The sequence below is a fragment of the Etheostoma spectabile genome, chromosome 5, assembly GCF_008692095.1.
Source record: "Etheostoma spectabile isolate EspeVRDwgs_2016 chromosome 5, UIUC_Espe_1.0, whole genome shotgun sequence".
In the NCBI taxonomy this organism is placed as follows: Eukaryota; Metazoa; Chordata; class Actinopteri; order Perciformes; family Percidae; genus Etheostoma; species Etheostoma spectabile.
The window spans coordinates 20,434,020-20,460,834 of record NC_045737.1 but is presented as its reverse complement, the minus strand read 5'-3'; the positions used below and the strand labels follow the sequence as shown (position 1 = coordinate 20,460,834).

At 40.8% G+C, this 26,815-nt stretch overlaps 2 protein-coding genes across 2 annotated transcripts in view; both read left to right on the top strand.

The window, feature by feature from the left end:
* adamts12 (ADAM metallopeptidase with thrombospondin type 1 motif, 12) overlaps positions 1-17,377 on the top strand; it is a 19,903-nt gene extending 2,526 nt beyond the window's left edge. Inside the window, exons 3-24 of the mRNA XM_032516189.1 lie at positions 3,232-3,409; positions 3,566-3,774; positions 3,879-3,962; positions 5,009-5,133; positions 5,249-5,398; positions 6,523-6,666; positions 7,199-7,343; positions 7,428-7,520; positions 7,678-7,823; positions 8,020-8,189; positions 8,782-8,915; positions 9,099-9,219; positions 10,128-10,372; positions 10,773-10,914; positions 11,034-11,160; positions 12,002-12,212; positions 12,333-13,514; positions 14,499-14,651; positions 14,817-14,993; positions 15,424-15,570; positions 15,702-15,855; positions 16,065-17,377. Of these exons, the coding sequence (XP_032372080.1) occupies positions 3,232-3,409; positions 3,566-3,774; positions 3,879-3,962; positions 5,009-5,133; positions 5,249-5,398; positions 6,523-6,666; positions 7,199-7,343; positions 7,428-7,520; positions 7,678-7,823; positions 8,020-8,189; positions 8,782-8,915; positions 9,099-9,219; positions 10,128-10,372; positions 10,773-10,914; positions 11,034-11,160; positions 12,002-12,212; positions 12,333-13,514; positions 14,499-14,651; positions 14,817-14,993; positions 15,424-15,570; positions 15,702-15,855; positions 16,065-16,180 (4,353 nt within the window). The 3' untranslated portion in view covers positions 16,181-17,377. The remainder of the gene's footprint in view (positions 1-3,231; positions 3,410-3,565; positions 3,775-3,878; positions 3,963-5,008; positions 5,134-5,248; positions 5,399-6,522; positions 6,667-7,198; positions 7,344-7,427; positions 7,521-7,677; positions 7,824-8,019; positions 8,190-8,781; positions 8,916-9,098; positions 9,220-10,127; positions 10,373-10,772; positions 10,915-11,033; positions 11,161-12,001; positions 12,213-12,332; positions 13,515-14,498; positions 14,652-14,816; positions 14,994-15,423; positions 15,571-15,701; positions 15,856-16,064) is intronic.
* A 6,894-nt stretch (positions 17,378-24,271) lies between these two features.
* fgf10b (fibroblast growth factor 10b) overlaps positions 24,272-26,815 on the top strand; it is a 10,602-nt gene continuing 8,058 nt past the window's right edge. The window contains exon 1 of the mRNA XM_032516241.1: positions 24,272-25,688. Within this exon, the coding sequence (XP_032372132.1) occupies positions 25,226-25,688 (463 nt within the window). The 5' untranslated portion in view covers positions 24,272-25,225. The remainder of the gene's footprint in view (positions 25,689-26,815) is intronic.

Sequence of the window (26,815 nt, the reverse complement as noted above, 5' to 3'; positions counted from 1 at the left end):
CCCCCAGCATTAGCTTAGCCTAGCAAAAGGCTAGCCAGAGCCCAAGGTGATGTCTTCAAATTGCCCTCACATTCTCTCATTAGAAAAGCTGGAACAAACACTTTCGCTTGACAAATAATTAAAATGATTACTTATTTATCAAAATGGTTGAAAACTTCTTCTTTTTTTGTCAATGTGCTGATAAATTAGTCAACTAAATAAATGAATCGACTAAAGATGATCTGACAAAGGGTAAGCATCTAAATGGTAAGAAAGATGGAAAATAGTCAGCCATATTTACTTTACAACTGATTATGTCTGTACAAAGTTCAGCTTACCTTTCACCTTTACTATTTACTGGACACGTGAAATCATGAGGACCAGAGTAATTGGATGGAGGTTGCTGTCTGTGTACTTTTTTGTTTCCCTGGGAAAACCTTCAATTCAAGCCAAGCCAAAGATTTCTCAGTAGAGTCTTTGATCCCTGCGCCCAACACAAAGAAAGATCACGCACGTTCAGACCATATTGGTTTTCTTCACGCTTAAATGCATTTTTCTGCACACTATGTGGATGAAAAATGATAATGTCTTTGACCTCTGAGAAAGAATTTAGCTCACAGGCAGAATTATCCTGTGGAGTAAAGAAACAACATAAAGGCAAGTAAGTGTAGTGAAACTGGTAATGATCAAGAAATAAATGCACGTTAGTTATGCAGCAAATTGTTGTGATTGATCATATTGCAGTAATGTGCACCATCCGCTCCCACCTCTCCTTGTGTCCCACTAATCACTGCTGAGGCCACAGGCTGTGTAACAGCAGAGACTTTATTCCCGACCTAGTTGGCCAGCACTACAAAACCCACAGAAGCAGGAAACAGAAGTAAAGCAGTTCCACATGGCCAGTGTATTTAAAACACAGACTTGTGTTATTGTAACCTCCCCTGCCTCTGGCACCTCACACCCAAACATGCTTCCTCTAGGTAAGAGAAGGGGGATTAATGAAGAAGAGGAGGAGAAGGGCAGGAGATGGCAGAGGGAGAAGAAGTGGCAAAAGTGAACTCCTGACCAACACTGTTTTCAGCTGACAGAGCATTTGGGACTTAGAGCAAAAACTGTTGCAGAATAATCCCCCAGTTTTTCTCAAATGGAAAACAAAGTCCTAGTTGGTATCCTTATAAGATGTCTTTGCTTATTGAGTACCTACATCACACAGGATATGTTCATGGTAGTTTAAGGATCACCAAGTAATACCATAACCACACTGTACAAGCCAAGCCTTGCAGGCTGCGTTGCAGGTCTGCAATTGGTATGTCGATCATAAAGATCATGCTGGCAAGGGTCTGAATGTTTGGATGGGCCTCTTTGTAGCATTCTTTCCTGGTTGATCAGCTCTCCACCACCTGCTTCTCTGGCTGCTCTTTTGGAATTTTAAAGCTCAGGAAAACATATAGAAGACAGCAGGGAGGCATAATAACAAGAATCCTACATTATATGTAACATACACCTTTGTATGTGTTTTGTTTTGCAGTGAGATGATATAAATGCAAAACCAAATCTTTATAGAAATATGTTAATCCAGGCAAATAGAGCGTGTGGATGAGATCCAGAGGATTGGTGAAATCAAGTGTTTTCTGCACTAGAGAGCTTTCTCAGCTGACCATAGACATACATGTATCAGCCTGCATGCTTTTTAGATGAGACATCACAACTTAGGGACCCCTGGCTGAAGTCCACACTGTCCCTTTGGTGGTTTTACATGAACAGAATACGCCTTAGCTGCTTAGTTTTGTCCTACAAAGTGTTTTTTCCAGTTTGTGGACACTCTATCTTATGTTACAAGGTTCAGTGTAACAGGTGGAGTAATATAGTCATTCCAAAGGGAGTGCTTCTCTAGATTTGTACTTTTTAGACTCCCTGGAGAATAGTCAGAGCTCTGCAGACTGCTGAATGAATGTAGTTGAAACGCATGTCCCAAGAAACACATAGAAACATGTCAGGATGACCCAGAAGGCTGAATAGGGAGTAACTGCAGTAAACAGCAGGGTAGACCCTTGGGACCACAACTGGCCGAACTGTAAGCACTGTGTGACCTAATTTTCCACATCTGCCTTTGGCTCCTCAAACACTGAGAAGAGATCCAAGAATCAGATGCAACAATCCTTTTCTTAGAATTCTTTGGTCTTGTTGGACTTAATACATGTGCATGTTAAGTTTTTTTAATTTTATATCCTTGATACAATTATTCATGTGCATGCATATTTTAACATGTAAAAGAAGGTTAGCATCCCTCTCTCATTCTGTCAATTTCAAAGTTGGTTTAGAGTTAAAGGGAGGGGTTCATCTGGGAACAGTCTGGGCTTGTTTTGGCTCACGTACACACACACACACACACACACACACACACACACACACACACACACACACACACACACACACACACACACACACACACACACACACACACACACACACACACACACACACTCAACTTAATGATGAGAACTTGCAAACAGTTAGTGGGAGGGAAAACATTCATATTATGTGTGTTTACAAGGAAAATTCAAGATTTGACAGAAGCGTCTTTTGTGTGTTTGCATGCATCTGTGTTTTCATGTAGGTGTGTTTGTGTGTGGGGGGGCGGGTGTGTATCTATATCAGTCTCAACAGCAGACCTCACCGATCAGCAAATGAATAGCCTGCACCAGTAAGAACATGCATGGCATACTTAGGAAAACGTCTTTGTGTTGCTGCTGCAGCAGACAGAGAATGTGCCTCGGGGAAGGAGAAAGGTTCATATTCAGATCTGTTGACTAACGATGTTTCCAACCAGATAGAAATGAGTAATGGCCCTTTTAGCATGCTTTCAAAGAGACAGTCTAACTTCTCACTTTTAATTTTTTTGGTGATTTGTTGTTGCACTCTTAAACGTTATATATAAAAGCATGCTAGGTACTAGGCTGTAATTTTTCTGTTTAAGTCACAGTCTGAGAATGCAAGACATTACAAAAGAGACTTAAAGCTGCATTAGGCAAGATTTTGGGATAAAATGAATAATCTGTTAAATCTTAATTAACAGTTGGGAGCTGTGACAGCATTGAGCAGAACTAATACCAGAGACAATAGATTTGCCCTATTTTCAGATTTGGGTATCTGTAACTTTTCTGTGTACAGGAAGTGATTGACCAAAACCTTAACTTGCTCACTCATTTCTTCTCAATGCATCTTCATCAATGTCATTTTTCTTTTCCTCAGAGAGGCTTTTTTTCCCTGCCAGAGGGTCACTACTTTATCAAACCTTTCCAGAAATCTCCTCATCATCCGGCAGGGTCTCCAGAGCCCCATATTGTCTATCCAAGAGTTACAACAGTAAGCCAGAGAAAAAAACGCAGTTTTCAGTCCAAAGAGACACCCAGCCCCTGTGGAGTTCAAGGTGTGTATCTGAATTTGTGTGTATGTGTTATGGAACGGCAGATGTGTGTGTAACTGTAACTGTTAGTAACTGTAAATTAGCTTTTTTTTCTCTGTGTCAAGCAAGGATAAGTCACAAGTTTACTGAAAGTGAAGTCTTACATTATCCACGCTTTAGATACTCCAAGTGACTCTGTCCAGGTGGAGAGGGAGAGGGAAGAATGGGAGCGGGAGCAGCAGAGGGGGGAGGATCCGGCTCAGTCCCGCTCGCAGCGCTCAGTCAGCAGAGAGCGGTGGGTCGAGACCATGGTGGTAGCTGATGCCAAACTCATAGAATACCACGGCACTGATAATGTGGAGTCCTACATCTTCACCATTATGAACATGGTGAGGAGTTAGAATTTGAATATATTTTTTACATACAAGTTTACGCACAGACCATGGTTACGTCTTTATATCAATTTAGTGGTGAATGATCTCTATGTTAACAGGTGGCAGGGATCTTTCATGATGCCAGTATTGGGAATGCCATCCATGTCATCTTGGTTCGCCTCATTCTGCTCCATGGAGAAGAGGTAACACCTGCCCAAACAAGTTTTCTTAAGAAACATTAATGTGATTACTTTCTTTGACAATGCATATATTAAAGTTGGAACAAGAAAAACACATGTAAATCTATAAAGCATTCCTCAGTGGGGTATTTAGGAGGTGAAAGCTTTACTTTGTAACTTTTTGATATTATAGAACTTCTGTTACATTCAAGACATTGCCAAAAGAGTTGCTAAATAGCTAATTAAGACTATCAGCTCCTCAACTCTCTCTGTATTTCTCAGTATGGCTATGTTCAGAAGATTGTGGCGTCCGGTGACTTTCACATGCAGAAACGAGAGTGAAGATAATAATGTCTTCTGAAGAGTCCATGTTTTTTTTAATCCTCCGTGTCCTCCTTGGCTGCTAGCAACTGCTTGGAGGAGGTAGAGGGCGGTGCACAGTTATGGAAGGCATGTATCATGTGGACGTGCTGACAGTTTTGTTGTCATTACTTAGAATTCCTCATGGGGGCAGCAGAAGTACACACTGTAGGTTGACGTAAACTGGAAGATTCCTTCATTTGGCTGTGGTTCAAGCTCCATGCACACTTAGTATCTACAAGAAGATTCAGACCCATTGAACATCATGTACTCACCTTGGTTTACACATATAGTGTGATATAAGTGTGAAAAACTGGCAAATCAATTCAAACAAAATTCAACAAGAACCTGGACCGATCACGAAAAACAATCATAATCTTGTTTGTTCAGTGGAAATTTCTTAGCTTCCATTGGAAAAAAAAATCCTTGTTATCGCTAGTGTAATACAGACCTGTTTAGTAAATAAAGTGAAGGAAGGTGAGCCGGTTGCATTAAAGTCATGTCCATTAAAAAATATAAACTACCTCATAGAGGTCACTGCTCTGCAACTGACTCTGAACATTTTCTGTGAAAAGATAGAAATAAACATTTTTCTATAGGGTCAAAACATTATGGAAATGTTGATGTTTTCAAATTACAAGATGCAAAAAAAATTGCCAAATGATGACAAAAGTGCAAAATCTTATTTCTAATTCTGTTGTTTGTTGCAGAAAGAGTTGAAGATTGTTCACCATGCAGACGCCACATTGTCCAGTTTCTGTGCTTGGCAGAAAAACCTCAATCCCCAGAGTGACACACATCCAGCTCATCATGATGTGGCTGTGTTGGTCACTAGGCAAGTGACACACACATATGCATTTGTAGGTCAGCTATGTCAATAGATAACTTAAACAAAATGAATATGATGGCGATATGACATCTACATAATGTGCCTGTGTTTTACCCCCCAGGAAAGACATCTGTGGTAGAATGAACCAGCCCTGTGAGACCCTGGGTCTGTCTCATCTGTCTGGGATGTGTCAACCGCACCGCAGCTGCAACATCAATGAGGATTCAGGACTACCTGTTGCCTTCACCATCGCTCATGAAATGGGCCACAGGTCTGTGTGTGTTTGACTGTGTGCTTGTGTGTGTTGATTTGTAATTGTTGAGAAACCCTAAATAATAGAGTATGATAACAATGGGCAATGTGACAAAGAAAGCATCTTTTTCCCACGATCCGTTACTAAAGAGGAATATACAGTTGCATCATTAGGGAATGGGCTAATGCAAATAATGGTTAGTATCTGGTAACTGGACAAAAGATTGATACCTGAGATTGATGTGATTTTGGCGTAGATTATTTAGTAACAGTAAAAAGAAATGCGCAGAAAAGTTTCATTTGTTTTTGATTTTTGGATTACTGTGGCACAGAAAAGCACATTTTCTTTAATCCCAGTTGGCGCCGACTCTGTGCTCAGTTAACGTCTGATCATGAGGATTGTATGAATGAAGTGGATATAGGGAAGAGGGGTCCTTCAAATTTTAAATAGAGCGTAGCAGGAAAAATATGTAAGAGCCAAGAGGCATGTTGTTTAAAGGTTCAGTAGGAAGCTTTTTGAAAAATAACTTTTTGTCATATTTGTTCAAACTGTCACTAAATCTTTACAGTAGCACATTAGGCAGACAATCTGTAAAACAAAATGCATGTTCCTCTGCCTCCCTCTGGTGTTCTTATTGGTAATCTCGCCTCAGATTATTTTCAGAAACATATTTTAGTGTACCTGTTGAGCTGAAAAATTAGAATGTTTGTGACCAAATTGTGCCAAATCCAACCACCACCCACTGGCCAGAGCATACTTTTTTTTTTTTTCAACTAAAGTTAGCTTTTACACTTAAATTGAGATCAAATTCCACACGGTAAGTGCTATTATAATGTATAAATGATGTACAAATCTTAACAGTGTTCTGTTTGGGCAAGAAATTAATGTGTTTTACTGCTTTGTAGTAAAAGGAAATTATGTTGCTCAAACAAAGTTATCAATGACTTTGGACTGTATTTCAAATTTTAAATGTATCACGGGACTGGGACACAGTTCTAGAAATCTATCAAGATTAGAAAGCTGTTCAGAGGTACTATCATGTTTTTGCAGATGCCAGAGCTGAAGCCCATGTATTCTTGTGAAACATTTATTTGTGTACAAATAATATCATAATTGTTTGTGTTGGTTGTGTTTGAACGCAGCTTTGGAATTCATCATGACGGTCAGGGGAACGACTGTGAGCTGGAAGGGAGGCACCCGTTCATCATGTCCAGACAGCTGATGTACGACAGCTCGCCTCTCACTTGGTCCTCCTGCTCCAAAGAATATATCACACGCTTCCTTGAGTAAGGCTGAATTCATACCTTATTCTGAAGCAATGAATCATACAATTATAACATGATTCACTCAGTTTTAGTAGTATTTTTTGTGTGGGGAACACACACGAGGGCTGCAAATTGTGTGAATTGACGGAACATATTATTGTGAAAATTGGACTAAAACAAGCAGTGACTCTTCCTGGATGCAGATAAAGGGAATATGCTGGAACAGATTTGAAGGGAGGCAGTGAAAACGTATACCCCCAAAAATGCAATGGGTGTGTGTTGGAACAAAACAAAGTTATGAAGTCATTCATGCGAAGCAAACCATGACAAACGTTTTGAAAGAACATAAGTGCAAATATACTGAACAAACTCAATTCAGCCAGAAAATCCAGCAATCAACAAAAAAGCAAGCTAAGCCTAAGGGTCCTTAGAAGGCACTTGCACAAATGACCACACCTCAAACCAAACCACCACACCTTGTGCATTCTTCCTCTTTTTTATCTTTTTCAAAAGATCACACATTCCATATCAAATCTTTGTTTGTTTGTTTAAGTCGAGGCTGGGGTTTCTGTCTTGATGACCGCCCTTCCAAGAGGGACCTAACCACCCCGCTGGCTCGACTTGGTGTCCGTTACACCACACACCACCAGTGCCAGCTCCAGTACGGCCCAAATGCAACCTTCTGCCATGAGGTTGATGTGAGTACTGTGCAAGCACCAACTAAAAATGTCAGAAATCTTAGTAAAAAGTCTCATTGTTTGTGGATGACATCTTTCTTTCAGAACGTTTGCCAGATTCTTTGGTGTTCAGTGAATGGCTCCTGTCGGTCCAAACTGGACTCGCCTATAGATGGCACTCGCTGTGGACCAGAGAAGGTGGGTGGTGCCAGTTGCTTTGTCTCGTTAGGGTGTGGATTTCATTAGCCTGAGGATGAGGATGGTCAGTATAACGGATAGGAAAGTGTCTGGTTCAGAGCCTTGAGTATTAAATGTGTCATAGTACTAGTGTTATTTGTGCCATTTTCTCCTGCAGTGGTGTATCTCAGGAGAGTGTGTGATTGTGGGTAAACTGCCAGAGACGGTGAACGGAGGCTGGGGGCAGTGGAGTACCTGGACTCACTGCTCGAGGACCTGTGGAACTGGTGTTCAATCAGCAGAGAGGGAATGTAACAACCCCAAGTAAGATTGGATCCAGATCTGCCATTGAAATATTTCAATGGCAGATATATGCCAAATATTTCCATTGAAATATTTCAATGGCAGAGCTGGACTGACACTCTTTTTGGAATCAAACCTGTCTTGGTTCTTCAAAAACATATGACATGCTGAAACTGATCACATGGTTGATTTAAAGTGTGCTACTATGTTTCCACAGACCAGAGTTTGGGGGCAAGTACTGCACTGGGGAAAGGAAGCGTTATCGGACTTGTAATAACAAACCCTGTCAGAAGAATAAACCAACCTTTCGAGAGATGCTGTGCAGTGAGTTTGACACTGTGTCCTACCACAATGAGCTCTACCAGTGGATTCCTGTGGCTAACCCAGGTAAGTGATCAAAGCCTCAAATATGCAATTAGATACTACAGATAGACAGATACACACACAGTATACTAGTAGCCCTCTGTTCATATCTCAGAAGAGCTGTAGCTGCTATTGTGTAAGTCACAGAGGGCAGCATTACACTAGAAAGCCCTCAATCTTGAAGCTACCATTTAATGTATCTTACCAGGGGCATACAATGTTAATTCAATTCAATTTCAATTCAATTTTATTTATAGTATCAATTCATAACAAGCGTTATCTCAAGACACTTTACAGATAGAGTAGGTCTAGACCACACTCCAGAATTTACAAGGACCCAACAATTCTAGTAGTTTCCTACAGAGCAAGCAACAGTGCGACAGTGGCGAGGAAAAACTTCCTTTTAGGCAGAAACCTTGGTCAGACCCAGGCTCTTGGTAGGCGGTGTCTGACGACCGGTTACAGTACAGTTCAGTGCAGTACTAAAGTCTGCACGCATTCTTTTTGTGCTTTGTGTCATTTCCTAAATTCAAATCACTGTTTCTGCATAATAAATATTATTTTTATTGGGCTTGTGAGGTAAACACCTCTTTCCCCTACCTTCAACCATCTTTAGTAAACCCTTGTGAGCTGCACTGTCGACCAGTCGTTGAGCATTTTTCGGAGAAGATGCTCGACGCCGTGACAGACGGGACACCGTGCTTCATGAACAACAAGTCCAGAAACATCTGTGTCAACGGAGTGTGCAAGGTAGTGTGACTGGGTAAGAGACTAAAAGAGACAGGGAGGGGGGGTTGTAGTGGAGCCGGATAAGACAAGCTGCAGGGTAACAATATGGAGGGTGGAGTTTTTCTGTGCAAACTCCCATTTTATGTGATTCTGTAATGTGTCTCGTTGTATATTAATGGGTTTGTGCATGTGTTTCTTCCGTAGGCGGTCGGCTGTGACTATGGCATTGACTCAAACGCTGTGGAGGATCGTTGTGGAGTCTGTTTGGGAGATGGCACAAGCTGTGAGACAGTCTATAAGTCTTTTGATGAAGGAGATGGCTTTGGTAAGTTTAACACAAAGGATATTTGAACAGCTGGAAACAAATTGAATTATCCAGACATAAGAAATGATCCAATTATAAAATTGTACTAACACAAAACAGACAACCTATTAATGAGGAGAAGCTTTGATGTACCCACCAGAAGAGTGTGAAAAAGCACAGAATTCAAATTGATGTCTACAGGCGAAAAGTCATTTCAGGACAGTTCATTAGCATTACGCCATTGTGCTGATACTTTGTTGTCATGGCAGCATTATTGTCCACACTGTGCAGCTGTTTGTCCTGTTGTACTTGGCTGGTGTGTGTATGTGTGTGCGCCTGCAGCCCCATGTTTGCATTTGTCTAAAGACTGACATGTTTTTGGCGTATTTTACTATGTTCAGAAACGTATAACTCACATGCAGAGTCACGGCAAAGACAGATTAATAGAGAAAGCTCTAAAACAATAAAAATCTTTTTTCTTTCCCGCTCTCTTTCTCTCTGTCTGTGTGTGTTTGTCCCGCACAGCATCCTTTCCAGATAACCACCCCAGATGTGTTAGACTTCAAAAGCCTTAGACCAAGGGCAGACCTCCCCCTTCTTTGCACAACACAGAAACACACACACACACCTTCCCACAAACATCATTAAACTCCAGAGACCTACTCATAGCTGCTTTAGTTCTCCCCCATCCAGCCCCCCCCGTCCACACACAATAAAAAACTGAGACAGGGCAGTGCCCCCCACGCAGAATACGCACACATACACTCACACACACACACACACATGCCAACCACCCCCACAGACTGAACCCACCCTCTATTAAAGATCAGAGAGAAACTGTCTGGTAGTCTGGATGTAAGTGTGGCAGCAGCCACGGTGGGCCATCCATTACTTCACTGTGACTCTGACTCCCCTCTCGACTCTCCCAGGGTACGTGGACGTGGGTGTGATACCTGAGGGGGCGCGGGACATCCTGGTAAAGGAAGTGGAGGAAGCAGGTAACTTCCTGGCTCTAAAAAGCGAGACGTCGGAGGAGTACTTCCTCAACGGCAACTTCATCATCCAGTGGAACGGCGAATATGAGGCCGGCGGGACGACGTTCTACTATGAACGCAGCGGGAACATGGAGAACCTCACCGCTCCTGGACCTACCAAACTGCCAGTCATGCTGCAGGTAGGCCATCATAAAATACAGAAGTTTAGCGTGATTGAAAGGATTTTACAGTTTTTTTTAAATGTTTCAGTATTCTGAGATGTACAGAAGTAATCAGTGATTTACATTTTTTACCCAGTGTCTGTGTAGGGTGATTTCAACCAGTAAGGGATAGAGAAAATCGACTTTAAGGATAGCCAACCAATCACAGCATGCAAACATTTTCCAAAGCAGCCTAGAGATTTCTGGGTGAATGAAAAGTTAGTAAAAAATGTCTCTAAGCAATTGTTTTCTCGTCTGTTTAAAGACACCATATACTGGAAACAAATTGATTTAGAAACAGAAAAATATATTTTGTTATACAGTATATGTCAAATATTTAATGTTAAAATCATGCATAATAATTCATGTGGCTGTTCAGTTACTATTTCAGGAGAAGAACCTAGGTATAAAGTATGAGTACACCATCAAAAAGACCAAAGAGACAGGAAATGAGGTCATTGAACCCATTTACAGTTGGAGGCAAGGGGCATGGACAGACTGCAGCACCACCTGTGGCTTAGGTTGGTTTTGCATTTAACAAGAAAACATCTTATTCCATGAATGTATGTTAGTTGGAGGATTTCAGTGACATCTAAGTTACGACCTGGCCATCTGCTTTCTGAATTCCTGACCATTTTAGGGGAGCAGTACCAGCCTGTGCGGTGTTTTGAAATGGACGTGGGTGTAGTGGATGAGTCTTTGTGTGACCCAGACAACCGTCCAGAAGGGAGATACCGAAAATGCAAGAATATGGATTGCCCTGCAAGGTCCTTGACTCTCAAGCGCTCTTTAACTGTTTTTCTGTCACTGTCAGTATTATTGTGCTGGAAAAACATTGTACTGTTGTTTAAGTTAGATAACTATTGTTTGTTTTTTCATTAAATTCATAATGGTGGAGAGTTACCAGAGTTATCTAACTAGCTACTGTAGATACCAACAGAATGTTATGGCCGGTTTGAAATTAAAGGCAGTATTTCACTGCCTAATCTAATCTCTAGATTTTTTAAGATTTTAGGATTATTTAATCGCAAGAGTAATATTGTGGGTTTCACTGTAATGACAAAAAAATTCAAACCAATGGAACAAATTATATTAATAACTGATAACTTTAGGGCTGTTATGGAACCTCAAGTGTTTTGGTAACAACTAAAAGGTGTTTGTAGAACATGTTTAAAACTGTTAAGTAGGCTACACAAAGTTGGCATCAATGTCCTAGTTAAATTTATAGTCTTGTTTACTTATTCTAAAATCAATATTTGCCTGTTTTGGACTGTAGTTTAATAAGTTAAAGTTCTTGCACAGTTGTTTATGTTTTGAGAATATATAACATTTTAGAACTTTGGCTCTATTTGGGCAATTGAAAAATGGGTTTGTAGAAAAATGTGTTTTCCTTAAACAAGGTATTTAAAAAAGGTTTTGGTTTCATTACCAAAGCTCTGGCAATAGTATCAAACATTTTCAATTGATACCCAGGCCTGTTCATTATTAGAAGATGACAAAGTTGTCTGCATGCCATACGCTCCTCATGTATTGTTTTTGAATGCCATTAAATCAGTTCTATCAGCACTTTTTTTTAACCTCTATTCCTGTCTATCCCCTCTGCTTCAGGTGGTGGGTGGGCGGTTGGCAGCAGTGTTCAGCCACCTGTGGATTAGAAGGGGCACGGAAGCGAACAGTTCTCTGTGTTCGGACAGTTTCAGGGGAGGAAAGGGTGCTCCACCCTGTTGAATGCAAGCATCTCCTTAAACCCAAACCTGTGGTCCCATGCAACAGAGATGTACCCTGTGGACAGGACTGGACTGTTGGCAACTGGGACGAGGCACGTTCATTTCCATTTTACTTACATTTTGCTTCTATGTAGCTTTTCTTTCTCTGACTTTGATCTTACAGATCTCTACCTTGTTTTTAATTTGTCATTTGTGTTCTTGCTCTTCTGCAGTGCCCAGTTACATGTGGAGGAGGTGTTCGCTCACGTACAGTCACATGTGCACTAACACCTAAGAAGACTTGCGACCCCTCAACCAAACCTCGGTCGAGATCACTTTGTGCCCTTCAGAGCTGCCCTAAGTCAGATCTTCGTAGACAACCTGGGCCTCCTCCTAAGTATCGCAGCATCTACCCACCTAAGAGCCACCCCGCCAAGCATCCTACACCTACACCTTACTGGGCTCCCATGAGCACCACAACCACAGCTGCTATTACTGTGAGAAAGAAAACATCCACCAAAGAAACTACAACTGCTTTCATCCCGACCACCACTTCCCTTTTAACCCCTAAAACCACAATCCCTGAAATCGTAGACACAGATGATTTAGAGTTTAATGTTAAAGTGAGGAAAAATGAGGATAAGAGAGGAAAGGTTTTTCCGTCTAAAGCCAACTCTGCTGAAAAGGACAGATATTCATCTGGCGTGGAAAAGGTAGAAGAGAGGGAGGAGGGAGAGGAGGGAAGTACACCAAATGTGGTGATGTACACTCCAGGATATGATTATGTTGTTAAGGATAGGAAAACAGAGGAGGAGGGGATTATTGACCTGGATGTTACCACATCTACATCCCTCAAAAATCCTCAATCCACACCACATATACTCATTACACCCACTTTACAAACAAGTCCACCTACAATGCACACAACCATCACCCACCGCCAAGCACCCACGGCCACCTACTCTACCCTACACACCAGTACTAAAACATGGGCAAATACCAATCACCACTATCCCTTCTCCAACCCCCACACCACCCCTCGTATCACTGCATACAGGCCCTGGACACACGGGGTTCCCCTTACCACTCCCATGTACCACACAGTCTCATCGAAAGCTGTCTTCCACACAACACAAGTTCCTCTTACAACTGCAAGACATCCATTCACCACTGCAGCATCACCCCAGTCCACAATGAAGATCATTAAACTAAAGAAGCCTACAGTGACACCCAAAAAACCCAGTTCTGTCTCACGTGCTAAAAAGCCCTCTTCCTCGTCCAAAGGCAGTCGCTCCAACAATCAAAACCAGCAACAAGAACATCACAACAGCAGCTCTGTTAGTGACCAAAGCAACCTGAAGGCCAGAGAGCCGGTCAGCAAGGAAGTATTCTGGGTTGTAGGAAACTGGAGTGAGGTGGGTACAGACTTTTTATGACCGTTTTAAGAAAGTAGTAGATTTGTAGCCCAAATACAAGACATTAAAGTTGTGGTAGGCACTCTATGTTGGTGTTGTTGGGCGACAATTCCATAATAATCTACTGTATATAAAAATAATAAGTGGTCTGGGAGAAAACTAGACTTCTGCACCTCCTCTTGGCTCTGTGATCAGGCTTTAGTAAATCTAGATCATTTCAAAAAGATAGAGCGTTATTATTGGCTGTTCTGAACATGCACAGCCTGTGCAACAAAGACAGGAGAGGGAGAGCTGCAGGAAGAGGTCTCACTCAGGCCACTTTCCATGGCATACCATGACTTATAGATCTTCCCTTCCAGACTGCTATGAAATTGAAAGCTTTAATATTGGCCCCCAGGGACTTAACATTTACCTAATCACTAATCACAGTGAACATTTAGTTGCCTTCTTTTTAAATTATTTAAACAAGACTTCTCATGAAAAACTCACTTTTTCAGTGCTTATGCACATCGATTTGAGTGTTGTGAATGCCTACTAACCATACACTGTATATTATGCTACCAATCCATGCTACCAACAACTGAAATATGACAACCAGTCGTTTTTTTGTGAACCTAGATCAGAAAACATGGGATTCAACAATCGTTTTTAAAACATGCTGCTTGCAACTGCAAAGAAGGTGGTTTAAAAGCAACCGATACTTGGTTGGTGGGTTAGCTAGCTGCACTTTAACGTTCATGGTCTAGTGAAAAGTTATTTCCAATGGCTTTTGGTAATAGCCATAGGAAATCAAATGATGTATGATTTAGAAAATGGTTACAGGATTTGCTTCTGGCTAAAACATGTAAAACATCAAGCACACACTTTCTCTGGGTGGTTGTTGTTTTTGAGCTTCTTTAATGTCTACTTTACAATATTATTGCCTGACATGCCACTCATAAACCCAAGGTGAGTTTTAATCAGAAAATACCTCTTCCTCTCCAGTGTTCAACAACATGTGGGATTGGAGCAATATGGAGGATGGTAGAGTGCAGCTCCCAGAATGATGAGGACTGTGCCAAAATGAAGAGACCTGAGCCTGCACGCACATGTCACCTGCAGCCCTGTGCCACCTGGCACAGTGGCAGCTGGAGCAAGGTGAGTAACATTAGATTTCCTCCAGTCACTGAATTTGATAAGTACACTTAATTAGAGTTCCACTTATTATCCGTTACTTTTCCATATGATGAAATGGGTTTGTTTCAGTCTCAGTTCTCACTTACCATGACTGAGCCATTTATTGTACTGGTATGTTCTCCACAGTGTCCAGATTATTGTGCAGGGGTAGGTTGGAAGTACCGAGATGTCCAGTGTGTCGATTCTCAGAGTAAACGTCCCCTCAGACCTTTCCATTGTCAAGCTGTGTCCAGCAGACCCCACAGCACCTTGAAATGCCCCCACAAGCCCTGTATGAAGTGGAGTATATCACCCTGGGGACCGGTAGGAGCATTATACACATCAAATCACTATATGTTCAATTTTGGGCTTCTTTTTGCATAGCTTTAAAGAATTATACATGTTTAATTGGGGGAACTGACACTTTAATGTTGAAAATTATAAATCACTGTTACAAAAATTGCCTTTTATAACCTTTTGATAACTAATCTGCTGTATATGTGAATAATTGGTTTTCTGTTTACAAGTTATTTAGATGGATTTCACCCCCTATTTTCTAAAAAACATTTCCACCAAGGTTTACAATTATTGCTGTATAGCTACAAGATGTAGTCTACTATACTACATTGAGGATTTAGGATATTTCATCTGTGCAGTCAGAACCAGCTCCACAAATTTGTGAATATTGTCATATTCATGTCCCATATGGCAATGCAAGACTAGTTACCCGTCTAAATCCTTGTGTTTTCTTCAGTGCTCTGGCAGCTGTGGTGAAGGCGTCAGGGAGAGGCTGGTGTACTGCCCCGAACCTCATCACTGTAACGCCACACTGAGGCCAAACAGCACAGAGCCTTGCAGTCTAAAGCCCTGCACTCGCTGGAAGGCCAAGGACTGGGAGGAGGTCAGTCACATGTGATTGAGATTTCCTCAAAGCACTGAGGGCATTTCTAAATGTTGTTTTGCAATACACAGATGTAAAAGTGCTAGTAGTAGTGGTCTAAATTATCACTCTGTTTGTGTGTGACTTTGCAGTGTCGTGTGAGTTGTGGTGGGGGTCAGCAGCAGCGTGAAGTCAACTGTGTGAGTGAGCAGGATTTGGCGGTGATGCCAAACAGCCTCTGTGAGAATATTTCCAAACCAGAAACACTCAGGAAGTGCAATATGCAGGAATGCAAGACCAACACAGGTTTGTATGCAATGCTCAATCTTTATGTCTGTTAGTTTGGCCTCGCAGGTTCAGTGTCAACACACAAACGCAATGTCTATGGCATTACAGTATGTCTATTGTTTTTGTGACAAACCTCTTGGTTAAAATCACTCCTAATTAACAAAATATTGTCTGTACTGCCATGTTTCATAGCATTTGACCTCTGTGTTGTGTTCCTTCTTATGCAGTTCCAGTTTGCAGGAAGAACACCATGTCTTCTCTCTTTTGTGACAAGCTGAAGCTGTTGGGTCGCTGCTCTCTCAGGTCGGTCCAAAGACAGTGTTGTGCCACATGTGGGTCATAGCTAGGGTTATACACGCACCTAAATTACAATGGACACATCCCAACCACAGTAATACTTACTGGATCCTTGCAATACTGACAAAAGCCATGCTAGCCACAGACTGACAAACCAAAGTGCGTATGACCACAGCATAGCACAGATTAACCAGCACAGATTAATCAGCACAACCAAACCCGGGTCGAATAAGATCATGTATACATTATATTTGAGTCTTTGTAACTTTTTCAAATGAATATTTAGCTTGAAACCATTTTTAAAATTAAGCAAGAGAACAGCCTAATACTGTTGATGAATACACATGTGGACTGTCACAAATGTTAGAGCATAATGTTCATGGAGCCATATTAAGGTGAAAAAAAATTAGAATTTATTAACAGGCAAGTTTAATGATTATATAAAAGGGCTATAAAAATATAGTCAAATTACTAATTTAAAAAAATAATCAAGAAGCACAATTCAAAAGTTACAAAAGCTCAAGCCAGTACAAGAGTGACTCCACTTGTGATAAATAAATTAATAACAGAAGCATACAGTACAGTGTGCATACTTCTTTATTAGTAAACAAATTCACATATGACCTGCAGTACAGTACTTATCTTTCTGGTCCAAATATGCTTTTATAATAATGGTGCTGATTATTTACAGCTTAACAGTCGAGATACCAGTTATATTTTTTATATCAAAGTAAACTGGTAAAAACAGAATGTAAATAAAGATTTTTTTAAACTTCTATTAAGTTGTTAATAGTTATAATAATCTGTTTTTTCACTCATATATTTTGCTTTTTTCTGCTTTAATTGTGGTTTTGTCCTCAGAGCTGGCACTGTGTGTTTACATTTTCCTGGGTACAAGTTCCCACTTTAGTCATTTTGTTTTGATCGATCAATAATAATTAAATCGGTTGCAGAACGTGTACAGTTCTGTAGTCAAACCTGTGGTGCTCCTCTTCTGGTGTGAGATTGACCAATGAGAAAGAGGTGTTGCAGGTCATCCCTCTCAGGTCCCTCTAAAGATGGTCACTGTGTTTGTATGATGTTGTACTGGGCAAGCATTACCATTTGTACATGCATTTGGCATATCACCTTGACTCATTTGTACTTCACATGTCTCCATCAGTAATGTGACGATAAAAGATGTTCTTGACAAAACTGCTTCGTAACTTAGACATGAAATAAAAAAAATCTTAAGTATCTTTAATGTGTGTGTATTATGCATGAAGGCTAGTCTGGGTGATTTCCTTCCATCCCTACATTTAAATTAAACTCCAATATCTTATTCAGGTTTGAAGCCAGGTACTTCCTACTGTAAAATGAAGTTGATATTGTAATATGAACAACAGCATTGCTTGAATACAACAGTAATAGTCTATATCCCTGACGTTCCATTTCTGGGATTGCTCTGTTGCTGACGGAAATTCCACCAGATTTCACTCATTCAGGCCGGGTATCCGTTGCCTTGGGCTTCCTTCGTGTTGGCATTTTGAACTCCGAGGACTATGGTTAACCTTTTCTCAGATCTCTGCAGGGTAAATCCAGATAGCTAGCATGACTAAAACAACTTTTGAATGTACACATGTTCCACCAAAACAAGTTCCTTCCCGAGGCTATTTTGCAGTGGCACCGCAGCTTTTCCCAGTACTCAGCACCGCCCACAATGATTGGTGATCGGTTAAAAAAAATGTCAATAAACCCCAGACCCTCCTCCGCAGCGCTGTGGAGGTCTGGCAAAGCAAGACTACAATGTCTCCATTGCTTCATTGTCCTCTGCGTTATGACCTTTCATGTCAACAAGGTCATTCTCGCCTGAGAGTGCCAGATGCTACTGGATGTGTACAGTAACACCAGAACCAGCAGCATCAGGCTCTGTTTCAGGGATCGGATTCAGCCGGCCCAAATTTCCCAGGCTCCTTTGTGCCAGATAACTTGACACGGACGGACGCTGCTCTGCTCCATGCACCCTGTTGCTATTATTCAGGCTAGAGACCAAGAGTTAGTCAGCAGTAATGGAAGGAGTAACACAATACTGGGTCAATGTGGAGCATGATGTCCTAAAAAACCAGCAGTGTGTGTTATCATGACGAGGCAAACACCATCCGGTTGTATTACCTAACCACATCTCTCATTCTGTTACATCACTGTGTGTTGCTTCATTTGTAGAGTTTCACAATGGAAAGAAAAGATTGAGCTCAAAATCAGGAAATGCCTGAAAATATCAGATGCTGACTCTACAGTGGCTTTGGCCTTCTTAGTAGATTTTTTTTAAAGCTTTTTTATGATTTAGAAATGTCCTCACCAGTGTTCTAGATATCTTTCCTAACTGAATTTAGAATGGTTAAAAGTAGACACAAATAGAGTACGTAGAGCAGATCGAACACAACAAAAGTCAATGAGCAAGTCATGTGCATAAAAGAATGAAATATTAATAATAATTCGTTCACATTTAAAAAATATTAACATCTTTACTCATCAAAATCAAATCACTGAAGTGTGGATGTCAGTGTAACAAACCGTGAATTACCTGGCATAGCTCATTTCAGTTGTAAACAACATTATCACACAGTAAGTAACTCATGACCGGTTGTTTCCAAAAAGGGAAGGGCCATAAACATTATTTTTAACAGCTTGTACAACACATTCCCACTCTTCTTAAGCCAAACAATTGAGGTTTTGGATTCAATAGTTAAGGGTCTACTTCTCTGCACAATGTAGTAAACAGGTGTTGGATTTAAGGTTTGGCCAATATGATAATAATGGTTAGAGCATGCCCGATTAGCAAGTAAGTAGTAAATGCTAAATCTAACTGTTAAGGTGTATATTCATTTGTTGAAGCAACGAGTGTGTTCCATTAGTTTTTTTAAACAAGTATGATGAAAATTGCTTGTGTTTGTTTCTTTGTTTCTTTTTTGTTATGTTTTCTTTTTGTTTCATGACTATTTTCAATTTCAACTTGGACCAGAAAATCAAACTGGTATATCAAAATACCAGATTGCTGTTGTGCAAGTTAAGCTCTGTGAACATTTTCTGTGAACAATTTTCAGTAAATATTGGACTTTTAACAAATGTACTTATTGAATTTTTGAATGTTGGACTTTTGGATGCAGAGAGGAAGTGTTAGGCTTCAGGGCACAATGCACAATTCTCATTTATGCGCAAATAAGCTATTTGTAATATATTTCATCTTCCTCTAGTTTCATCTGATGCATTTTTTATAGCACATTGTTCTGTTGTGTAAGGAATTGTGTGCATCAAAGTATTTGATGTTTATCATTAGGGCTGGGCAATGTGGATACAGTCCTTTATCTCACTGATTTATTTATTTATTTGATGATATAAATATGCTATAATACATTGCAACCAAAACAATATCAAATAGATAACATCACTGAATTATATACCGTTGATAAATGTAGTGTATTCCCTCATAGTATACATTGTCATATTTCCTATAATTATTCTAGCAAAGTTTTGTGGTAAAATGTCACCTCATATTGCCCCGAGAAAGACAGACCGTTCAGTGCACATCAGTTGATCCAGTGTCTGACCTGTAAGTAAATTCCTTTGCCCTGCTGAAACGGACACTCAGCAGAGGAGGATGATGTAAGTGCCTGTTCAGGACAGGGAAGATAACATGACAAACATCTACTGATTGCCGTAAAGCAGGAAACAGCAACCTCATCTTGTAGGTTACCAGACACCTCCCAACACAACGGCCAGGAACAGATTAAATATTTACATTTGATGACCAACAGAAGAAAAGAGGCCTCCAGTGTGAGCCGAGCATTTGTTTGCATGTTGTGTTTTTTTGAAACATGAGGGAACACATTTTCCTGTGATCTATGAAAAACTTTAAAGTACCATTAAAGGAGAATGTTACTTTAATCTCATGGTTTACCCCACAAATCCCAATGTAAACCCAGGGAGAGGCTCGAGGAAGAAGGCAGTGGAACGTAATCCATGCACCAACTGGCTGTTGGTTTGGAGGAAGAAGTCCAGTCTGGTGACTCTCATCTGGACCCCATCAGGTTGCATGTCCCCAGGCAGTCAGACTGGCATCCCTGTACCAGGCCTGTTCCTTTATTAAAGCCTCGGCCTCCTCTGACCTAGCACACACAGAGCGGGCCCCAGGGAACGCAGACAGACACACACATGGTTCCCATAGGTCAGTTTGGTTGTTTGTGAGTTGTGCGTTTGACTCCCTCATAGGCCACATATGGATTTGTGTTTAAGTGACTGGGAGTAAGGTGCTGTTCTTCGTAAAACATCTGCTTAATGATAGTGTACCAAAAGGGAGGGAGCATTATACTCACAATGAGGCCAAGCAAAATCAGAGACACATGACATGAATAACATGAATTTCCACAGTTCAACTTGCTAATGCAATACAGTATGTTGAGCAGACTGAACAACAGATTGCATGGTACTTGGTGCTGGATCCACCTGCTGCCACAAGGATCAGGATCTAACAAACAGGCCCAAATTTAACTTTAAAAACAAACCAAAACTAAGTAGAGTGTAGATCGTTGCCAGAATTGGACCAAATAAGTGACAGTACCTTAATTTAGCAGCTGCATGACATGATCATTGCATGCATCTGGGATATATTTAAATTCATATGTATTTCTTGTAGGGTTGACCCCTAATAGTTGATTATTTCATCTAAGGAATCTAATCTCATAGTCAAATCATTACAGTGTCTGTAAAAGTGGTTATGAAACAAAAGATCCTTCGCTGGGCTACATGGGGGGTTGCTTTGTTTCTCCCAATGAATCATACCACAGTCAATAGTATGTACTGTGGATACAGTCTATGATATATCAGGCTATTAATAATACTATTTATAACAATTAGAAGTATGGATACTTGTGAGCAAAAATCAAAAGTGCTGGTACTTTGTACTGATGAGTACTGGCCCATTTCAGGCACTGATGTGGAGTCACTTTGTATGTCACATTTAAAGGAGAACTAGTATGTTGCAATAAACGCAAAGTTGCAGTAATAATCAGACATTTTCAAGTATGGCTTTGGTTAATATAGTGATTGATTCAACCTAATCCCAGTTCATGAAACTCTTTGTAAACATTTGAGGTCAAGCAGGTCATCAAGAAAATAGGGCAGAAGTTCAAAAAAGAACAAACTGCGTAGTTTTTCTGAGCAACAATGCAATCACGGCTTTACAGGAAGAGAAAGTAATGCCAGCCAAAGAAAATTACCGAACAGATATCACAGTTAGTAGGTTCTGTGATAGATCTCACAATTACGTTATGTATACTTTTAAAATAAAAATGGGGGGGTCAACAACATTGACAATAAGTACATTTATTTTTATAGTGCATATTACAGTATATCCGGGGTTACAAGGTGCACACCAAATATAAAACCATAAACACAAGGCCTTTAGTGAAAGGTAACTGTTCTCAAAAGTGGTCTTTGCAGTGATGACATAAGAATTGAGTTATGTCATCGTAAAAGTCTACTCTGAATACAACAAACCCAACACCTGACGGTTTTACTAATTTGTCAAAGACAAATGTGGAAAAACAAGTTTGCTTTTGTGAAACTTACTGACATTACACACTAAAAGGAAAAATGTGTTTCGCCTTGATTCATTTTTCTTTTTGGCAATTGGTACTGTGTGAAATCCAATCTCCACTGACGCAAATAAATTTCCGGTATTTGACTTTTCATTGCCTTTATTATAATTATGTCTTAGAATAGCACAAGGACCCAGCTAGAGCCACAGCCTGTAGGGAGGGATCAGAAGCACATTGTCTGTTCTATTGCCTATTGGTTTGCTTTGAAATGCAATTCAGGGAGATTGATCTATAAAGATACACTAAATGCTGAAGCTGTAGAGCAGTGAAAGAGATGAGACTATCTCCAGACCTTGCAAATCTCACTTATATTGCGTTTAGGAGAAAAAAACAAAGGCACAGTTACGTTTACAAAGAATTTGCTCCTTGGCCTCTACAGAAATCCTGCGAATCTTGCAAGTCTGTCAGCATCATTGCAGGCTTACATCCCTCTGAGGCACTTACAGAGGACATTACTGTCTTAGTGGAAAGAACACTAAGAGCTGAGGATATAGCTGCACAGTTTTAGACTCTTTAGTCTCTGAACCCTGATCTGAGAATCTGACACATGGCTTCAATGGGAAATCATTTCAAATGCAATTCTGATTTAAACTGAGTGCAACACTCTGGTCCGAGCTGTCCCTTGAGCCATGTTACAGTATTTTAGCTTTCACACTGCTTATGGAAGATATGAGGTTTGTATCCAAAACATAATTTTTATTTCTAAAACATGGGTCATGAATTTTCTTTACCCAGCTGATGCTTGATCAAAAAGAGTTTATACAAAGAAGTTGTCACTTAATTTACTTTAAAAAGTCAAAGTGCACTGGGAATTGGCATAAATAAAGTATTTAACCTCAGTGGGATTTTTTTAAAGAAGAGAAATAAAATACAATTACTACACTAGATTTAATTACATAAAACGGACATCTACGCATTTTGTGCTAATGTGTTTTATTTTCACAGTGAAACTAGAAGTGTTGTAGACCAATGGCAGGCTGTAAAATTTGAAAAATTTAGGTTATGGCTAGGCTATTTTAGGCATTGTAATGCAAGTAAATCTAAAAAGACTTACTCCACTATTATTGCAGCAACAATAATCAATATGAATGATGCATGCTCCTCCCAGCTCTGTTTCCTCTGCACTGATTCAGGGTATCACAGTGGGAAGGGCCACCACAAAGGAAGCAATGATAAGATAGCTTTGTTTGTATTCCCAGATGCCATGCCAAACCCCAGAGTTAAGACTGGCCTGCTCTGGTCGTAGATCGTTGACAGACATTAAAGCAGGCACTAAAAACTAGGACTTAGGAGAAGGAAAGCAAAGAACAGGACATACCTCAACATTAAAGACACAAGAATCATGAAGGATAGATAAGACTGCCAGCACACGCTGTGTTTATCACGGTGGATTGGTAGAAATGTCACTATATGGCCCTTGATCATTGTTAAAATCTTAATAAGCCTCTAAATAACACTGGTGTTGGGTTGCAGCCCTCCTTGCACCATCCATACCTGAAATGTTTTTTTTTGTTTTTTTTTCAAACTTCTTGTGTGTATCAGTGTTGATTCAATAAGGAAAAACAATTAAACCAATAAGAGATAAAGTTGTAATCTGGCATTGGCTTGTCATTGCACTTCATGAGAATGGTGACTGTTCGTAATATTTTGCACATTCACTGCACATACTGTACATTGCTGTCTAGTCACTATGACATTGTCCATCCTGTGCCTGCCTTGCCTTGAGGAGCAAATTATGCATGGTTCGTAAAAGAGAGTCTCATTGGCCAAGGGCCACTGAGACACCTGAGTCACAGAGGAAGGCAGAGGTCTGGTGAGTGAAACTGGAGAGCTTCATTGCATTACAGCGCTGCGGGAGAGATAACACACAATAAAGTGCCATGAGGAAAAGAGAGAGGACAGAAGATGGCTGTGATAAGGCAACTTCCAGACTGGAACCGGCAATAGTAACTCGATATGATTTTATCTGAAGAGATAGAGGAAGATGCCCACTTGTCAGGATTATCACATCGTAATGATTAAAAAGTGGATCCATTTCAATATGTCACACTTATCCTCTTCATGCTCAACCATACATGCACGTTTATGTACTGGAAAACATGTAATATACTGCATAGAAAATACATTTAGACACAATTTTTAACAACCACAAACACTTAAAACAAAAAAACTCTTTGATAATTCAATACTGCAATCATCAGTACAATCTCCATAGCGATCCAACAGCTTCTTATTGCTCTGCTGTATCTACTTAGATAAACCCTGCTGTCACCTCTCACACACTCTCATAACACACACACACACACACACACACACACACACACACACACACACACACACACACACACACACACACACACACACACACACACACATGCAGAACAGTACTTGCTCCCATATGTGAGAGGGGAAGTTGAGTAAAGGAGGGTGGGATCAAATAACTAACAGAGTCACACAGCTACACACAACACACCACAGTCATTTTCTGTGATCACCATTCAGGTGAGGAGATCACACCAGGACTCTTCATATAAGAACCTAATGAACAGTTGGCAAACAACTCAGACTTAACCCTGAGACAAAGAGAAAAACCTCCTCAGACCGTTACCTCGATGCTGCATGAAGGTGGAGTTATTTGGGGGTAGAGAGAGAAAGAGAGAGAGAAAGAGAGAGAGAGAGATGAGGAGAGTGAGAGAGGAGCAGAGCAACAGAACAAGACGGATGGATTATCTGACATGCGCCTGGATTGACCAGCGTTCCTCTTTAAGTCTTGATTCCTGTTTTTCCTCCTCAGAGGGAAATCTGAAAATGCTTTCCTGCACATGTGGAGTGTAGCAGCTATTGGACAGGTAGATTTTGTGATGCACCTTTTTTAATTTCAACTGGAACTAAGGAATTTCACACATGGCAAACTTTCTAACTGGATATCAGTGAACTTCATATTTGTTCTTTTCTTTTCTTTTGTTCTTAAATTGAACAACTACCTGGAAATATTAGGGACACACTGGAGCAGCCAAGAACAATAGTCAAACTTTCACAAAGACTTTAGAAGGAACAAAAGAAGATACGTGTAAAAAACAGGTTTTGTTGCTGGAATACTAGTTACTAGAAAATAGTAATTGGTGTGTAGTTTTTTTTTTATATGTAATCTTTGTTCATTTTTTTTTTTCCAAAACAGACTTTCTGATCATCAGCCTAAAGCAGTGGAAAAGAGAACTCTTGAGAATATCAGCTTGAGACACAGTGACTTGTTGAACAGTCATTACACTGTCAAACATTATTCAGCGGGACATCTAAGAATTTCATCCAGGTGCTAAATAATTTGGATTCTGCAGGAGAACCATCTCGCCCAGTCTGTGGAGGGCTCTCCTCCCTGCCCTCCCAGCCTATTCTCGCCCCCAGCAGCATGTCCCAGGCTCTGAGGTTGCCTCTAGTCCTCCACATAGCACACTACCATGATCAGATGGGCTGCTGGAGGGAGTAAGGCTGCCTCTGCCTCGTACTGCTCCAGGGCTGGGTTTGGGGCTCTTTTTGGAAGTGAAACCAGCTCCAGACTAAGGCCATCATCAACACTGCTTTCCTCCCTGTCTTTGCCTCTCCTGCTTGTCCTGGTTTTCTTTTCCTTCTCCCTACCCGAGGCGGCCTGCCATCAGCTCCGCAGAGACAGACTGAGGCTCGCCAACCCACGGACTCTCAGGGTTCCACTGAACATTTCTGAGACTGAAGTCTTCTTAAGGCCCAGGGCCACTGGGGTCCCCCTGGGTCGGACTGGGGGGCCGCAGGGTAGGCATGTGCGCAGCTACAATCATCTCCAAGGGGACATGCGGAGGAGGAAGCTCTTCTCTTTCCAGAAGTTTTTCCTGAGGATTGATAAGAACGGAAAGGTCAATGGAACCAAGAGTAAGGATGACCCCCTCAGTAAGTAACTCACTGCATTGATTAATGTACAATGTACAAAGGTAGACAAAAAAGAAGGAATCAGATGACAAATGGTGATCTGAGCCTGCGATGGCTGCAAAATGAAATGGGACCTACAGTAAATCAATGCTCATTTGAGCTTAAATACTAGTTTTAACCTTTCAAACTGCCAGTGTAAAATCAAAGCTTTTCACCTCTGCAACCAGCAGAATTTCTGGCTTTCTCTGGATTTCAAGGCATTGGTATATTACGCATAAGAAAAAGCACCTGTTGATTGCTTTTCTGGCACCAAGAAATTCCTATTTCAAAATAAAAAATCTATTTTGTCAGGTGTTCATTCTTTGAGGGAAAACAGTTTTTCTTACCCCCAAAAAAGTTACAGAGCACCAACACAAATAAATTAACTGATGTACTGTATATCTTGCCCTAAACATGATATGGATTTAAATAAAAAAAACAATTCTTTGTTCATTTCCAGAGACTGCCAGCCTGCCCATTGCTTGTTAGTTTGAATGAAGCAATTAGAGTCGTATTTTTGTTTTAAACCAGACATCCCACTGATATCTCTCCTGTCCAAACACTCAGCACAATGATGGTAGCTCTCAGATGGCTTAAAAAGGAGCAGGGGCAGATAACCAGGCCATTATCAGGCAGTCTTCACAGCCCTGGGTAAACAGCACTGATAACAACAAAACTGATAACTGATAAAAACAAAAAAGATGTTGCTTTTAGATGCTTTTAGACCCTCACACTGCCTCTCCGTGTCCGTGTGGCCGTGTCTCTCTCTCTCCCACTCAGATTGCCTGCATGCCAGCAGGCGTCCAGCAAATTACATACCCTCAGTGACAGATCAGACATTTGTTTAAAGCAGTTTGACGTGCTCACTCGGAGAAACAAGTCTTTAAAGTGATTACATGTTGTATGTTTTGGGATATCAGTCAGTATTCTCATTAGTCTCCCAGCATTCCCACTGAGCTACGTGTGTGTGCCTATCAGCCAGCGGGCACTCACATGCTCCAGTGGGTGTGTGATCATATAGCAGCCAATGTAGACACATGTGCTCGCTTATTACTAACTCACACACACACACACACACACACACACACACACACACACACACACACACA